At 55.7% G+C, this 15,772-nt stretch overlaps 7 protein-coding genes across 7 annotated transcripts; 4 read left to right on the top strand and 3 right to left on the bottom strand.

Annotated features, from left to right (window-relative positions):
• Nucleotides 1-1,029: 1,029 nt before the first annotated feature.
• On the bottom strand, nucleotides 1,030-2,239 carry TRAVEDRAFT_51914 (uncharacterized protein; the record flags this gene model as incomplete). The annotated part of the gene is made up of 5 exons (XM_008044580.1): nucleotides 1,030-1,128; nucleotides 1,182-1,343; nucleotides 1,398-1,430; nucleotides 1,493-1,759; nucleotides 1,889-2,239. 5 exons carry the CDS (start codon nucleotides 2,237-2,239, stop codon nucleotides 1,030-1,032), a joined length of 912 nt encoding a protein of 303 aa, XP_008042771.1.
• A 611-nt stretch (nucleotides 2,240-2,850) lies between these two features.
• TRAVEDRAFT_51913 (uncharacterized protein) lies at nucleotides 2,851-4,074 on the top strand (the record flags this gene model as incomplete). The annotated part of the gene is made up of 4 exons (XM_008044579.1): nucleotides 2,851-2,991; nucleotides 3,045-3,802; nucleotides 3,854-3,960; nucleotides 4,022-4,074. 4 exons carry the CDS (start codon nucleotides 2,851-2,853, stop codon nucleotides 4,072-4,074), a joined length of 1,059 nt encoding a protein of 352 aa, XP_008042770.1.
• A 1,166-nt stretch (nucleotides 4,075-5,240) lies between these two features.
• TRAVEDRAFT_23368 (uncharacterized protein) lies at nucleotides 5,241-6,310 on the bottom strand (the record flags this gene model as incomplete). Its single annotated transcript, XM_008044372.1, has 3 exons — nucleotides 5,241-5,273; nucleotides 5,446-5,478; nucleotides 5,534-6,310. 3 exons carry the CDS (start codon nucleotides 6,308-6,310, stop codon nucleotides 5,241-5,243), a joined length of 843 nt encoding a protein of 280 aa, XP_008042563.1.
• Nucleotides 6,311-6,780: 470 nt separating this feature from the next.
• TRAVEDRAFT_51911 (uncharacterized protein) lies at nucleotides 6,781-8,142 on the top strand (the record flags this gene model as incomplete). The annotated part of the gene is made up of 4 exons (XM_008044578.1): nucleotides 6,781-6,921; nucleotides 6,975-7,807; nucleotides 7,865-8,022; nucleotides 8,087-8,142. The coding sequence occupies 4 exons, from the start codon at nucleotides 6,781-6,783 to the stop codon at nucleotides 8,140-8,142; spliced, it is 1,188 nt and encodes a 395-aa protein (XP_008042769.1).
• Nucleotides 8,143-9,232: 1,090 nt separating this feature from the next.
• TRAVEDRAFT_154147 (endo-1,4-beta xylanase) lies at nucleotides 9,233-10,803 on the top strand. The gene is made up of 7 exons (XM_008044892.1): nucleotides 9,233-9,524; nucleotides 9,580-9,799; nucleotides 9,918-9,938; nucleotides 9,992-10,138; nucleotides 10,202-10,509; nucleotides 10,566-10,622; nucleotides 10,676-10,803. The coding sequence occupies exons 1-7, from the start codon at nucleotides 9,276-9,278 to the stop codon at nucleotides 10,733-10,735; spliced, it is 1,062 nt and encodes a 353-aa protein (XP_008043083.1). The 5' UTR covers nucleotides 9,233-9,275; the 3' UTR covers nucleotides 10,736-10,803.
• Nucleotides 10,804-11,530: 727 nt separating this feature from the next.
• TRAVEDRAFT_51909 (MFS general substrate transporter) lies at nucleotides 11,531-13,638 on the top strand (the record flags this gene model as incomplete). Its single annotated transcript, XM_008044577.1, has 13 exons — nucleotides 11,531-11,842; nucleotides 11,910-11,954; nucleotides 12,009-12,068; nucleotides 12,132-12,144; nucleotides 12,200-12,303; nucleotides 12,357-12,435; nucleotides 12,504-12,647; nucleotides 12,718-12,867; nucleotides 12,930-13,007; nucleotides 13,063-13,106; nucleotides 13,160-13,206; nucleotides 13,256-13,501; nucleotides 13,566-13,638. 13 exons carry the CDS (start codon nucleotides 11,531-11,533, stop codon nucleotides 13,636-13,638), a joined length of 1,395 nt encoding a protein of 464 aa, XP_008042768.1.
• Nucleotides 13,639-14,399: 761 nt separating this feature from the next.
• On the bottom strand, nucleotides 14,400-15,691 carry TRAVEDRAFT_74413 (uncharacterized protein; the record flags this gene model as incomplete). The annotated part of the gene is made up of 5 exons (XM_008044891.1): nucleotides 14,400-14,516; nucleotides 14,585-14,680; nucleotides 14,743-14,892; nucleotides 14,946-14,978; nucleotides 15,035-15,691. The coding sequence occupies 5 exons, from the start codon at nucleotides 15,689-15,691 to the stop codon at nucleotides 14,400-14,402; spliced, it is 1,053 nt and encodes a 350-aa protein (XP_008043082.1).
• Between the last annotated feature and the right edge of the window lie 81 nt (nucleotides 15,692-15,772).

Raw genomic sequence — 15,772 nt, 5'->3', positions numbered from 1 at the left:
CATGCGACTCTGGAACAACGGCCACTCCTATACCGCCGAGGAGCGGGTGTCGCTTTCGGCCAGTGAGCAAGTGAGGCTGGAACGTATCCGGAGCGGGGACGTTTGGAGGGCCCTCGACGCCATGGAGGCCCAAAATGCCGCGCATGGTGCGGGTGCGTCGCCGAAGGAGGAAACGCAGGAGGAGCAGGAACTGGTGGAAGAGCCGCACGTGGCTCGCTCGGCGGAGTTCGAGCACTCTCCGCCTCCGTCCGAGCAGCAAGATGAGCCGTCCGCGGACGAGTCGACCGACTACGACGATTCGGACAGCGACTCCGCGTCGTCGAACCCTGCATCGCCTGCGGAGCTCGCGGATCACTTTGCGCTGATGGATATTTTCGGCATCGACGAAGATGAGAACGACGACCTTCTCCCCATTGTCAACGTATGGCCCGACGTTGGCGCGCACTTCAGCGAGGACGACGTTCCGAACCCTATGGAGTTTGCCGAGCAGTTCAGCCAGATCGTCAGGTATGGCCCACATTCACCCATCGTGACTCGAGCTAACATCAGAGATAGAATCATCACGGAGAGCAAAGCGCGCTCTAGGTGGCTGCGTGCCTCCGATTGGGAAAAGGGCTGCGTCTCGGCGAAGCAATGCTCTGGAGATGAGTAGAGCGAGTCTGCGACATACCGCACTGAACGGTGTTTGTCTGAGCAAGGTGAGCTGTATTCATGATATTTGCATCTGACACACAGTGCTCACCTCAGCGCGCAGACGGCCGCTCCATATACATAGGTTCCTGATGTTCGACTGTATGAATAGATGACTTTGGCACAAAATATTTGGGTGACCCTAGCTCCTTCTCGGAGGTCGCGACGCATTGTGATATAACCTCATCTACACAAGACATAACGGGGAAGGCTTCGTGGCCTCATAGTGTACACGTCAAGGAATGTTATCAACTACTGGGACCAAACAACTCCGCAATTGTACCGTGGTGAGTACGCCGTAATGATCGCATCAGAAGCCTGTGAGCCAATGCTGACGGTTCACGATAGCATCGGAAGGGCCAGGTTCGATATTTGCCTGCGAACCGACTTCAAGGACTCGCGAGCACCTCTGCTCTTGCCCTTTGCGCTCTGAACCGACTAGCATTCTTTGAGCGACTGATGCTTCCGTCACGGCAAGACGATGAGCTCACCTTCAGGCTGTGCGCCCGACTGTGGCACGATGACGGCTTCCCGCTGCGGTGTGGCGACGTGACAGAGAACTTATCCGTCTCTGGTACGGTACCCAGAGGGGTACCTAATCTCGCAGCCCGCGACGCACATGTCTTCGCGCTATTCAGGCTGACGTGGCTTGCCTGGACGCTTGCAGTCAGTAGAAGGTCAGCGCGCAGTGTCCGAAATTTGCTCACCCAGGATTTTTGGCTCGCCTTCGCTCGGTTGTACTATCACACCATCAGCCCCAAATCACACGGACAGGAAGCATTCAAAGTGGCGGTGAACTCACCCGGTACTCGAAGACGCAGCCCCGCGCGAAGGCAGGATTCGCCCTGCACTTCTCCGCCCACGTCTTAAGACGCTCCTCGCACTGTTTCTTGAGCCATCTTCGGGTTTCCTTGTCTAGCCAGTAGTGCGGCGCGGTCTCGCCATGATAGCGCGCCCCTGGGATGAACGTGCTGGATTGGCCACTCTTGCCCGAAGAGCGCGCATCCTTGGGGATCCGCCAAGTTCCAAGCAGGGGGCTCGGACTGTAGTAGGAGAAAGCGATAATCCACTGGAATTCATGGTGCCAGGGAGAGGGACATGTGTGGATGTGGTCTCGAGGCGAAGTCCCGTCAGGTGCGTTGTCTTAAGGGCCCAGTCCACTGTTCGGGAACACGCGGACACCGAAATGCTGGTATACCTCGTCAGGCGGCGTCTCGCCTCCGAAGGTCCCCATGACACAGATAATGGCGCCGTTAAGAATCGCACGATCGGCATTTTGGTTGTTCTCTGCGGCGAAGAGAAAAATGCATGGGCGTTTCTTGCCCATCCGGTTGTTAGGATCGACGGGGTGGTAAATGCGTTTCAGTTGGTCTATACATTTCTGCAGCAGGTCGGGGTCCTCCTTGACTCCGGGACTGTCCTTAAAGATGAGCTCTGCAACGGTGGCCAGAGTTTCGTGTACACAGCAGACATAGCCAGGGTTGAGTTTGCCGACGTCTGGAAGTTTTTCCTCGCGGTTCCTTTGAGCAGCCTTTGAGGAATTTGACATATCAGAGCACTCGTAGTGCGGACAGGGTGATGGCGCCATCGAGACCCCGGGGAGGAAAGCAATGAGGCAGAGATAGTAGGCGAGGAGCGGGACTCTCACCAAAACTCCTACGGTGGGCTTATAACCATATCGCCGTCCTGACGCTGTGTTTGTTCGCTGGTTTGCGCATACTATGTGCTACTCCTGTTGCAGCCACGGCAATCGCTGGGAACGCACCGCCATGCTGGACCCAGTGATCAGGATCGCCATTCTTCTTCTGGGTGGCTTGACTGTCCTTTGTATACTACGGTACGGCTTTGAACATCTATGCCCTGGTGCGGCACCGGTCGACACTCTACCGTGCCCAAAAACCACACGCGACAAAGAACTGGCTTTGTCCCAGCTGGCCCTGTGGCGCTCCATTGCGGCTTAGAGGCTTCGCTTCGTCACATTACGCCCCAGCCACATCCCAAGCCGGCAGTGGTTAGTGTTCCGCCTTTTGTTCGTCAACATAATCACTCAGCCCATTGTGTGACCGTCCCATAAAGGGCCGTGTTCCGGTGCGCTGCGTAGACCTTACAACCATCTGCAATACCACCACCATCTCGCCACTCACCGACACACTCTGCAGCATGACCTTCTTCCCTCTTCCCGGAACGTATCTTGTCGTAGAAATTGACAAGGAGAAAACCCTCGAAGGCCTCAATGATCCGAGTGCGAACGAGGCGGCCGCCGCTCTACAGACAACCAAATGTATTGTCTTCTTGGAAACGGTATGTGTCCCTTCATCCTACAGCGTCGCGAAACAAAGCTTATGATCACATAGGTGTTGAGCCTCCCATATCCTGACGTGAAGACCTTCAAGTACGCGACGTACCTTATCGGCCCCGGACTGCGGCCTGAAAACCCGGAACGGTGTCTCACGCCCGACATGTGCGCCCCGATCTACCCCAACACCTTCCACCCATCTGGCGAACGTGAAGCCCTGAAGCCGCGCACCCCGTTTCCGTACAGCAACTGCTACCACTGGTTCGGTGGGGACATGCGTTTCGATATCCGTATCTGGAACGACGACCGCACGTATACCAAGGAGGAACGAGTGTCGCTTCCGCCGGACCAGCTGGTCGACCTGGACGATCTCCATTCGGATGATGTATCCAGGGCCTTCAGCGCTCGAATGGCGAGGGACGACGCGTTGCGCGGGGAAGGGACACCGTCGGAGGAAGGTATGCCGCAAGAGCAGGGGCAGGCGGATAACTCGGACCCGGCGGACTCGGACAAGTCGTCACCGGACGCGGAAGACCAGGAGGATGTACCGTCCTCGCCGGATTCGCCCATCCACTACTGCGAGTCAGTGTGTGGGTCAAATTCTGGCTGTAGTTCGTTGAGCTATGACCCACCGTCAGAAGGCGTCAACCGGTCTTCCGAAGCCCTGGCTCAGGCGGACATCTTTGGGCTGGACTTTGGCGAGAGGGAGGAGCTCTTTCCTATCGTCAAGGTCTGGGATGATGTTGGCGCGCACTTCAAGGACGACGATGTTCCGAACCCGATGGAGTTCGCCAAGCAGTATGATGAGATCGTCAGGTACGTCCTGTGGATGCTCGTTAACGCTGGATGTACTCACGACGCGGACAGGATCATCGCAGAGAGCAAGGCGCGTACCAGGATTTTGCACGCTGCCGAGCGGCGCGAGAAAAAGGATGCGTGGGCGGGGTTGGGTGGCATGCAGCGTCGGTGGCAAGGTGAGCCCCAATCCTATTTCGCTTCTTATTTTCTCCTGCTCATTTCAACTTGTGAGCTTAGGTTTCTGGGGTCGACTATCGAGCACCTCTCGCTCCATGCTCTGCCTCTCCTGAAGCTGTGTAGTTAAGGCCGTCATCGAATGTATCGTGGTAACTGCGAGTTGTCAAAATAGTTTTGAGTACAAGGAAATCCCTTTGAAAAAAGGTGCTTACTCAGCTCCGTCTTCAAGTTCACCGTTCGGCCGCGACCGCGATGTCCGCAATGATATGCTGTCGTTCTCTTATGCATGATTGGATATCAGTGTACCTTTCAAAGAGGAGAATAATGCCGACATCAATGATTCCGTTCATCAGCGCCATGAGATCATGAAGTAAATACCTCTCCAAGCTTCAAAGCTTCAAGGTGGGACGAACGTCTTGCCTGAGTATCGCAACTTCTGCAAAAATCGGCGCCCCGGTAAAGCAACACCGCGTAAAGCCTCTGTCTAAGCTGATGATCGTACCTTTATATTTTCTCTTTATGAGAGCCATGAACTGTTTGTGCACTTGAAGGCTCAGGCCTTCTCAGGCTGGCCCAGGAGGCTGCAGACTGCAGTTAGACTCTCTAGGACGAGTTCAAGTTCAACGACCGGAATGCTTTGTCGCTAAGCGCCCATTGCCCAGGCTGCCACGTGGATGACAGCCCTCATCGAGACCTCCCTTCAAGTTCCCTCCTCTCCTGTACCCATCACCACGGCCTCGGGTAACACCGCACCACCACTAGTGCTTCATCATGCTACACCGCACAAAGTGCACTCGTGGGTGATGATCGGTAAGTGCCAGCTACGCTGCGACGACTCGGAGGTAAAGCGGCTCACTTCATGTCAAGGTATTCTGCCGAATTGCTGCTTCATTTTCTCTCCGTCCATCTGCTTGTCCTTCGAGTCTGAGGTGAATAGTTTCTGTACCTAACTACTTGCGCCCGGAATACACTGCAAGTGGTGGCTCTTCAAAAAGGTATGAATATGATGTAAGCGGAATAGAGTGGAACACATCGAGAGAGCCGCATCTCACACCAGCTAAAATACAACACAACGACTACAACGGACTCAGGCACGCGCAAGGCTCCTACGCCGCAACCCGGGACATGGCTCAACTCTGCACAGACAAGTTGGACAAGTTCCTATTCAGCGACCTCATGGGCTCAGTGAGCCCTCGATCTCTTCCTTTCCCACTCTGCTTGCACGAAGAGCGTGAGGTTGATTTCTCTGAAGAATGACCATACTCCGCTCACCTTCAAACTAGATGGGCGACTGTGGCGCGGCGAAGTGACACTACGACGAAGCGGTGATCCTGGTGCGGCGAAGTTCCCCGACTCGGGCACACGCCCTGACGGAGTCCCCGGCCTTGCGCAGGGCGCGTTCATGCTTGCAAAACTAGAACAACTCCCCCGCTGCACGGTTCGGTCAGACCACACATACCGACGCACATGGTGTATAAGCTTACCGCCCATTCCAGAGCCGCTGCGGCACGGGTACTCTGTAAATAACATCAACGGTTTCTGGAAAGCCTCAGTTGGTCACTATCCGCTCACCCTGTATTCCTGTGCACAGCGCGGTGCGAAAGTGAGGTCGGCCTCACACTGCGCGGACCACTCGTCAAGCCGCTGATTGCACTGCTTCACCAGCCAGGCATATGCCTCCCTGTCGAGCCAATAATCCGGACCCGTTACGCCGCTATCGGGTATGCTGGGTAAGGACATCTTCGACCCTCCTTTGCGGCCATTCGGGCGGAGCGGCCAGGTGCCAAGGACCTGACTCGGGGAGCGATACCGGAACGCGATTATCAGTTGCTTCTCATGCTTCCAAGGCTGTGGTCCCGAGATACGCAGAGACCCGGAGCCGGGACGCGCAGAAGGTGAGTTGCCATCCTCCTCTTCGCAGTTCGGGAAGACGGGAACCATGAAATCCAGGTAAACCCTGTCTTTCGGCGGCTTCCCGTCAAATGTGGCCATTATGCAGATGAGAGGGCCCGGCCGGTAGATTCGATTGTCGGGGTAGTGGCCCTGCTGATCACGATTGGCCGGCGTAAACAGGACACATGGACGCGCCCTGCCTAGACGTCGAGAAGGGTCCAAGGCGAAGTTATAGATGCGAAAGAGCGAGTCTGTGCACTGCTTCACCAGGACGGGGTCGTCCTTGATTCCGGGGCTCCCTTTGAGTATGTGCTCGGCGACTGTCGCCATAGTCTCGTGGACGCAGCATATGTCGCCAGGATTGTAATCGCTGCCTTGTGGCAGCTGTGGTTCCGCGCTTTCACCATCGCGAGCGGAGTCCGAGGTAGCAGTGACAGAGCGACGAGAATCAGCCATGGGAGACCTGATGTGGTTGCCAGAGACGGCCACGAAGACGGAGGAGCGGTGGGGCTGGAAATGATGCACCCGAGTGAAGGGTTATATACACATAGCCATTTACTGGCCCACCCGAGCCTCTTTGCTGTTGTCGGAAAACACAATGGCCACCCGCAGTTCTCTCAGACAGCCAACACCATCCGTCTATTCAGGACGTCTGCCGTGCATTGCCATCTCGGATCCAGGATGGCATTGAAAGCCCGGAGTCCACGGCTCTGTACTTGACTGTGGCTTTTGCGGCCGGTTCTCGCTGCCAGAAAAGAAGTGGCGTAAGCGGGTGGCGTTGCATTGTTAAGCCTTTGTTCGACATGATGGCTGTGGCATCCATTGTCTTGGACTAGACCTAGCATATAAGCGTACTCCTCTCTGTTGGCTGAGGATCCCTTCTCTGCAATCTATTCCTTCCTTCGTCAACCCTCGACACTACTACCATGACCTTCTTCCCCATGCCGTGCCTGTACGCCGTGATTGAGATCGACGTGGAGAAGACTTTGCTACCTCTCAACGATCCTATCGCGAGCGCTGCCGGGGCCGCCATCAAGACGACGAAGTGTATCGTGTACCTGGACGTTGTAAGTCTGCTCTCGGTCCACTGTATATCAACGCGACGCTAACGCCCGCGCAGCTTCTGCAGCTTCCTTTCCCCGGAAACTCGACGTTCAAGTATATGGTGCACCTCGTCGGTCCGGGGTTGCGCCCAGAAGACCCAGAGTACTGTTTCACCCCCGATATGTGCATCCCCATCTACCCGAATACTCAGCATCCCTCCGGTACCCGCGAGCCACTGCGCCCGCAACCCTCGTTTCCGTTCGCCAACTGCTACCACTGGATCGGACCCGACGTAGTCATGGACCTCCGCATCTGGAGCGATGGGCGCAGATACACTCCGGAGGAACGGGTGTCGCTGCCTCCCCTTCAGCACGTGGATATGGAGTACATCCGAGCTCACGACATCTCAAAGAGTGCGCGCACTTGGGAAGCGAAGACCGGATTCTCGGACATCGCGAACGCTGCCCTCGCCCCAGAACCCTCGTCAGAGCAAGAGACCGCAGTGCAGAAACTGAAGGACGGTGTATCTCTGCGCTCACGCTCTCCACCACCGCCGGGGAGTGAGCTCGGACATGAGCAACGTTCTCCTGCAGCATCGTCGATTCGGTCCTCGCATATGGGCAACTATCAACCGGGCGAGCGATATCATGATGACGATGAGTCTCGGGCGGACTGCGAGTCCGTGTATAGCTCACAGTGTGACTCCGAATCATCGAAGTCATTTATCTACACCGGTCCCGAGGGATCCGAAGCCCATTGTGGGGTGGACGTCTTCGGTCTAGACTCTGACGCGAACCAGGAGAATCGTCTACCCATTGTTAACATGTGGCTTGACATCGGTGCGCATTTCGTGGAAGAAGACATTCCCGACCCAATGGAGTTCGTGAAGCAGTATGATCAGCTAGTCAGGTAGAGTCTCGTTCGCACTGCTCGTCTGCGCTGCGCTGACAATTTCGGCTGGGATAGGGTTGTCGTAGAGAGCCAGGCTCGGACAAATGCTCACCATTTCGCGCAGACGAGCCCCGAGTGCGAGACCCCTGCCCTGTGCTCTGAGCCTGAGGTTCATTGCGTCGGAGTGTTATCGAGCGACAGGGTCCGAAAGGAGCCGAACGCAAAACCTGAAGGTGAGTTGGATGCCAAGCATCTGTTTCTGCCTTCGTCCCTTATCATTGTATCTCCACAATACAGGCTTCTGGACGCGAGTTGCGAACGTCTCTAGCTCTCTGTTGAAGCGTGTCTTCTGAGGGGGTGTAGTACTTAGTTTATACAGGCCACATAAGTATCATATGTCGAATTAGTAATGTTTTTAATAGGTCGGAGTCTACGGTGAACCTTTTCAGAGACCTGTGCACGGTTTCAGAGTTTGAATCCAGGCTGCAAGGGCCTTCTAGTGGTCGTGGGCCTCAACTCGAGTGGGCATAGAGCAACGGGAGGACCGAGCCCAAATCGCTGCTCAAACTCTTGTCTGCACCCATGCCGCGGCGTACCGTCGGCCCCGAAGGCCCGGGAGGCCGCTGTAGCCGTGCTCCCGGCGCTAGAGCGCCACGCCGGCTCTCGCTCAAACCACCACCATCATCAGGTGAGAGAAGAACGTACGGTACGTTTATGCGCCTCTCGCATAGTAAGAGTGACTCACCCATCCAAAGTCTCAGAGTGGGATATATTTTGCTTGTTTATAGAAGAGTTTGCCCCAATACCCGACGGTTTCTCGGCCAATGACACGACGACATATCGATGTCCACAGATCAGAAGGCCGCTTTTAGTTCTGTACCCGCCCCGCATCGACACATGCGCTAAAAAAGTGAAGCTGAGTAACCAAAACATGGATCTGCAAGATACATCCTCGATCGATCGAGCGAAGGTGACCTCGCCTCTGGTCATGACTTACCGTGTCTATCTCGACGCAAGAACATCCGGCGTTCTACACAACGAACGCCTCTGCACAATTGCCGTTTCGCGCATGCACCGGTGCCCCATGACACACTCAGCCCGACAGGGCCTGCGAGTCATTCCCACATTTTAGCAACCTATAAAAAGCCGAAGATCACCCGACAGCGGAGTCGACTTCGTCCTGCGCCCAACATCGAGGGCGGACAGCCGCAGACGTCCGCTACGAGGTCATGTGGCTGTTTTCTTCCAGGTACGCCTCTCTACTCAGGGGCTTCTTAATGCGTCCGGAGGCCGCCGAGTCTCAAAAGTTGCAACGATCTAGGTCACGAACGCATCTCTTACGACCTGCGAGCATGCGTGCCCGTCGCGGCGGGTGATGGTGCGGCCATAGCGGGCGGGCCGACGCTCGATAAAAGGTAGCCCGGAGTCGCCGTGAACTGCGTGGTGGTCTTTGTACTCGCCCCTGCTTCCCGCGTTGCACCTCGCCATGCTCTCTCTGTCAAAGGGGCTGCTCGCGCTTTCCATCTTGCTCCGTGGCGCGTTCGCTTTACCCGCTAGCGATGCGAGTAGTGCACTGTTCCCCATCTCCGGGCTGAATTTGGCGGCGAAGAGTGCGCGGAAGCTCTACCTGGGCACGGCGACGAACAGCGAGCAGTGGAACGACACGACGTACCTCAACATCCTGAAGAGCAACGCCGAGTTCGGGCAGGTTACGCCCGCGAACGTCATGAAATGGGTGCGTGTTTCGCGTACTGTGCTCTGATCATACCGAGTTTGACTTTGGCGTGCAGTTCGCGACGGAGCCAGAGGAAGGGGTCTTCACGTTTCAGGACGGGGACATCATCGCGGATTTCACTGAGAAGACGGGAAAGCTGCTGCGCGGACACAACTGCGTGTGGCACAACCAGCTTCCCGACTGGCTCGAAACCGGTACATTCAGTGCGCCCGAGCTCGCGTTCATCGTCTCGCGGCATTGCTTCAACCTCGTGAACCACTACCAAGGCCATGTGTGAGTACAATGCCCTACTTGTAATTTTGTTCAACAATCTAATCTAGTGCGCGTCAGGTGTACGTACCAGCGTGTCAGCAATGCTAAATTGAGGCTAATGGCTTATTTCGGAAAATCCAGACAGCTGGGACGTCATCAATGGTTCGTTTTCTTGACTTGCCGGATGAGCATGTACTCATCTCGAACTTTGGTAGAGGCTTTCAACGACGACGGAACCTTCCGTTCTGATATCTTCTTCAATACGCTCAACACCACCTACATCCCGCTCGCTCTCTACGCAGCACGCGCAGCCGATCCCAAAGCGAAGCTCTACATCAACGACTTCAACATCGAAGGCATAGGTACGACCCCTCGCATCCGTCTACTGGTCGCAGAGCCCTAACGGCTACCCACCCCATTCGCAGGCGCCAAGTCTGACGCGCTCAAGAGCCTGATCAAGGACCTGAAGAGCCAAAACGTCCCGATCGACGGTGTCGGGCTGCAGTCGCACTTCGAGGTCGGCGGCGTCCCGCCCACGCTGCAGCAGAACATGGAGGAGTTCGTCGCGCTCGGGCTCGAGGTCGCGATCACGGAGCTCGACATCCGCTTCACGGCGCTCCCGCCGACGGCCGCGGGCATTGCGCAGCAGAAGGCGGACTACGAGACCGTCGTCGCCGCGTGCAACGCGGTCCCGAAGTGCGTCGGGGTCACGCTGTGGGACTTTACGGACAAGGTGCGTCTTCTAGATTGTCGGTGTGTGAGAGGTGCTGATGTCGGGTGGACGGGTAGTACTCGTGGATCCCGGGCACGTTCCCTGGGCAGGGAGACGCGTGTCCCTGGACGGACGTACGTTCCTCAGCTTGTTCTTTTCGAGGACGTGGTCTAATGGTGTATCACAGGAATTTGTGAAGAGGCCTGCGTACCAGGGGATCATCGAAGGTTTCAAGACCCACCATTAGTCCGCGTACGATGTTAGGCACGATATACGTAAATGCTATGTCTTCCTGCAAGGGACATGAGAATCACGAATCCGATGTGTGAGTACCCATACGCCAATTTGCCGCTCAACCTTCCCCCATCTTGCAGAGGTTGAGTCTACGCGAATAGGTGAGTGCCCTACGTCCCATGCTGCGCTCTGATGCTAAACTTCCTTCTCAAGCCCGGAAGCACCTCGAGTATGATATATGACTGGTCCCCGTCTCCGGTCTTGCGCGGACTTGGCACCTGCACTCAGCGGGTGGCCTTCTCCTCATCCGCCTCCGTCATCCGCTCGATCTCGCACGCCATTCTCAGGGGAAGTGTCAAGAAACTGCGCTGCTTAAAAGCTTGCTGCCGCCTGTTGTGTCCCATTGATTCGACACGATGGCGAGGGCAATACGTGGCTGGCGGACGTCATGCGGTATTTCCGACTATTCTCCGAAAGCGCTTACATCGCTGGCGGCGTAGCGCTAACGCTCACGCCGGTCCTCGTAGCGGATTCAAATGTCTCTTGGGCATACCTACGCGGAATGCACACGACGACATGTGCACAGCTCTTGTCTGATCGATGGCTCCACGTCAGTTAGACGGCGTTGTCTCCCCGTCTACATCGGAGCGACGTGACTCGCGCGAGGTTGAACTTAGTTGTGGGTGAAGTACATATACTCTTCCGAGGCTCAACTTCTCTGCGGATCGCTAACTCGTATCTCAGGACACTTTACCTCCACAATACTCTTCCGAAACAAAGAGACACTTGCATCCGTATACCGTTGCTAATGGATGCTGGCATCGAACTCTCCGCGGTTCATTCCCGCCCTCCTCATGGTCTCGTCCAGGAAAACCTTGCGATCTCACGATCCGCCACGACGGACGACGATGCGCTAATGAAGCAGCACAGCACCATCCAGACTGTTTCGAGAGTGGACTCCCAGTCTGCCGCGCCGTCGACGGCTGTTTCGGCGTCAACACCGGCATCGCGCCGTTTAGCTAGGTTCCAGTTTGCGACGCTGTGCTGGACACTCTTCCTAGCGGGATGGAACGACGGAACTACCGGCCCTCTTTTGGATCGGATACAGCATGTGTACCACGTATGTTTACGTCGACATCCGCCGAGAGGGAGCCGTCCGAGCTGACTGACTTGGATATGCCCGACAGGTCAACTTCGCTCTCGTATCTCTCATCTTTGTCTTCAATTGCCTCGTACGTCATTTTCACCTCCGTTGGCGTATTTCAATATGCTGATCACTTGGAAAGGGGTTCGTGATCGCTGCCGTGGGGAACATGTGGCTCACGGATCGCCTTGGCTTTGGCAAAGTACGTGGCGCCCGCATGCCTCTTCGCCGCGTGTCATTGCGCTGATGCATTCGTACACTGCAGGTTATGATAGTCGGTGTGTAATGCTGCATATTCTCCCTGCATTTTCTCTTGACGTTACTGCATCATAGGATCGATTGCACAGATTATCGGCTACACACTAGCAGCACCAGCACCGCCCTTCCCCGTATTCGTCATGGGATACTTCATGAACGGCCTTGGAATTGCTCTTCAGGTCAGTTTTGTCTCGCGCATCTCGTGTGCAGGTCTAATAACATGCACACACAGGACGCAGGTGCCAACAGCTACGTCGCCTCCATCAAAGATAGCCCGTCTACGAAGATGGGTATCCTGCACGCCGTTTACGGTATGTCGCAGCCAAGAGTGGGGCGTTTCGCCGTCTACTCCTTATTAACGGTTGCGAATATCGCGTAGGTGCTGGTGCGTTCGCCGCGCCCCTCGTGGCCACGCAGTTTGCACAGCAACGCATGTGGTCCTACCACTACCTCATTTCACTGGGGATTGCGTTGTCGAATGCCGCGCTCCTGATCGCCGTCTTCCGCTTCAAGGATCAAGATAGTCAGTCTGCTTGTTTTCCTCTTTGCATCGCGGAGGTGCTAGTGAGTAGTGCTCACGCGTTCGCCCACAGCATGCCTAGCAGAAATTGGCCAGGCCCCGAGCAGCGACGAGCGCGGGAGCGCCGACGGTAGCAAGTACAAACAGATGTTCCGGTTGCGCGCATTGCACCTCCTTGCATTCTTCGTCCTCATCTATATCGGTGTCGAGGTCACCCTTGGTGGTGCGTTCGCGTGCGCATCTCGACTGTATCTCGATGATGACGCATGTGCTGTTGGGGTATAGGATGGATTGTCATATATGTGAAGCAGCTGCGTGGAGGAGGCCCCTCGTCCGGGTACATCGCTTCCGGTTTCTTCGGCGGTCAGTCCGTCCGTGATTCTATCTCAAGGAGGCTTCAAGCTCACACGCGTTGTAGGTCTCACCGTCGGCCGGGTCGGCCTTCTATGGGTGAACCAGAAGGTACGTGACCCTACGCATGTTCCCTAGCGTTTACCTGATACTCTGCCTCTCAGGTTGGGGAGCGCCGCGCCGTCTTCCTCTACTCCATCATCGCAGTTGGGTATGTCAAATCCTCCGTTATCGCCACTCATTTGCTCATTTGTAATCAGTCTTGAACTCGTCGTATGGCTCGTCCCTTCGCTCATCGGCGGGGGTGTCGCCATCTCCTTCGTCGGCTTGCTACTCGGGCCCATCTACCCCATCGTCATCAACCACGCCGCGCGCGTGTTACCACCCTGGTTGCTCACGGGATGCATTGGATGGATCTCCGGATTCGGTCAAGCCGGGTCGGCGTTCCTGCCGTTCGTCACGGGCGCGCTCGCGAGCAAGGTCGGGATCAAGGGACTGCAGCCGCTGTAAGTGTTTCTATCTTCATATCCTGCCAAATCCAAGATGCGTGTTATTGACGCGATGCGCCAGATTGGTGTCGATGATGGGCATGATGATCGCACTGTGGGCTCTGGTTCCGGGCAGTCCGCGGCGGAAGGACTAAAGTTTACCAGTGAAATGTGTCTGTTTGTATGTGACATGTGTATCGTGGTCTTACAACACAAGAGGTATCGCCAATGTGTCATAATTTAAACTTATTGACTTCATGAGCACGACGGGCATCCCCGCATATGGCACCGGACAAAAGTCGTGTCATAGCCGCACGGTAAGGTTAACTATGTGCCGGAACAAGGCCTTTTGGACGACTATGCTCGACTATGTGCTCAAATAGTGTCACGTGTTGATTGTAAGGTTACCTATTGACTGACTTTTGTCTGGTACAATATGCCCGGATGCCCGCCGTGGAGTGCACTCTCTCTATAAGACGTACGGAACGTCACGGTATGTGGTTAACTCAGCCGACACGTGGATATCTGGCTGAGGACCTTACCGGCGCCTACTCTCACGGTTTCTTGATCGCGAACCACCATCGCCTCTGACTCACTACCATCTCTCAAACAAACTCGCGCGCAATACAGCTGTACCTCTTGGCTACTAGTCGCTTCAGATATACTCTCACTCGAAGCAGGTGTCAATTCCTACCAGGGGTCGACGACAAGGAGATCACTGGGCCTGGGGACGTTGAATCGTCCTGACTCACATCTGACTATCGTGGTACATTCAAATTCTCTACATTATGAATAACATGGGGGTCGTAATTTCGGTTGCAAAAGGAGGGTGGGGTATCATTATGGATTGTGGTATCTTCAACGGCAACTACGCCTGCTAATGGGCCAGCTCGTCCAGCGAGCTGCCTCAGACCCCTTACGCGGTTCCCCAGGGCGCGACGACGGCGAGTCGCTTCGCGAGGTTGTTGAACGCCTCACGCGTCGGGCTTCGTTGCTTGAGGCCCATGCCGCACACGGATGCTCCATCATTGACCTGATTGAAGTCGCGAAGATGCAAAGGGATAAGCGCAACGCCGCAAGTATCGCATGTCCAACACTTACGCTTGCCAGAGAGCAGGTGTTGGATGTCCGATTTGGCCCTCTTGAGCGGCGCCTAGGGCGCTTGGAGCGCACGCTCTCGGGACCGCGAGTCTCAGGCTAGAGTCGGATGTGCAGTCAGCTGGTGCACACGGCGACGCGGTGTTGCGAGGTTCCCGTACCTCGTATATAGCGTATTGTGCCTTCTCATTGAAGACGCTGACCTGATCCTCGTAGATGATCTGGGAAATGATGCTCTGAGCATCATAACCCAGTGGCTGCTTGGAGACAGCCGTCGACTCCTGCGATCCAAGAGATGCTGTCCGCGAACCCTACACATGATCATAAGCTTGCCGAATCAAGACAGGAAAATGTACGCGCATACCGCTGTTGACTCCCTCCATGTTTTCCGGTAATCCTATGTGACGCTCATGAGACGCGATAGCGGGGTATGCTGAATGATAAGGTACGTACCCTGTACTCCTGCTCCTTCTCTGCGGCAAATCCGGGTCGCAACGCACAGAGCTTTTTCCACTCGAGGTATCTCTCGTCGCAGGATTTATCGAGATTGTCTACGTTGTTTTCACCGAAAACCATCGTCGCGCGTTGCTCCCAGCTCGCACCCCCGGTTTCTTTCCATCGCGCGCCCAATCCGCGCGTCGTTTTGAACGGCCACATGATGATCCACTGCGTAGTAGCTTTGCGCACATACCAATCGGGGAGAGAGTGGAAGTGGACGTCCTCCACTACGGCCGCATTTTTTGTGTATACTTGCATGCAGAAGTGTCGGAAAATCCAGGGAAGGTCTTCGATCGGCGTCCCCTCGAACGTAGCCATGATGCATATCCAGACGTTAGACACCCCAATCTCTGCGTTCTCAACCACGTATTCCATGAGAATGCCGGGGCGACGCTTGTGAGTGGCGTGCTCCTTAGTACGGATGCTGCGCAGCGAGCGACGGGAGCGACGGAGGGCGTCGCCGGTCAGGCGCGAGTCTTTGGCAAAGATCTCCTCGATAGGGGTGAACACAGACTCCTGGATCTCGAACACTTCTCCGCGGTAGTACTTCGTCGCTTCTTTGGGATCCGGGTACCGATCTGGGTTACATCTAAGACATCCAAGTTTGCCCATAGTGAATTTGTTGCGGTTCAAGCTCGGGGAAGGGCGGGGGGAAGAGGAAGCTAGCAAGCGTGGAAGAAAGAGGAAGATGTT

This window comes from Trametes versicolor (genome assembly GCF_000271585.1).
Source record: "Trametes versicolor FP-101664 SS1 unplaced genomic scaffold TRAVEscaffold_11, whole genome shotgun sequence".
NCBI lineage: Eukaryota > Fungi > Basidiomycota > Agaricomycetes > Polyporales > Polyporaceae > Trametes > Trametes versicolor.
This window is presented reverse-complemented; position numbering and strand designations above follow the sequence as displayed.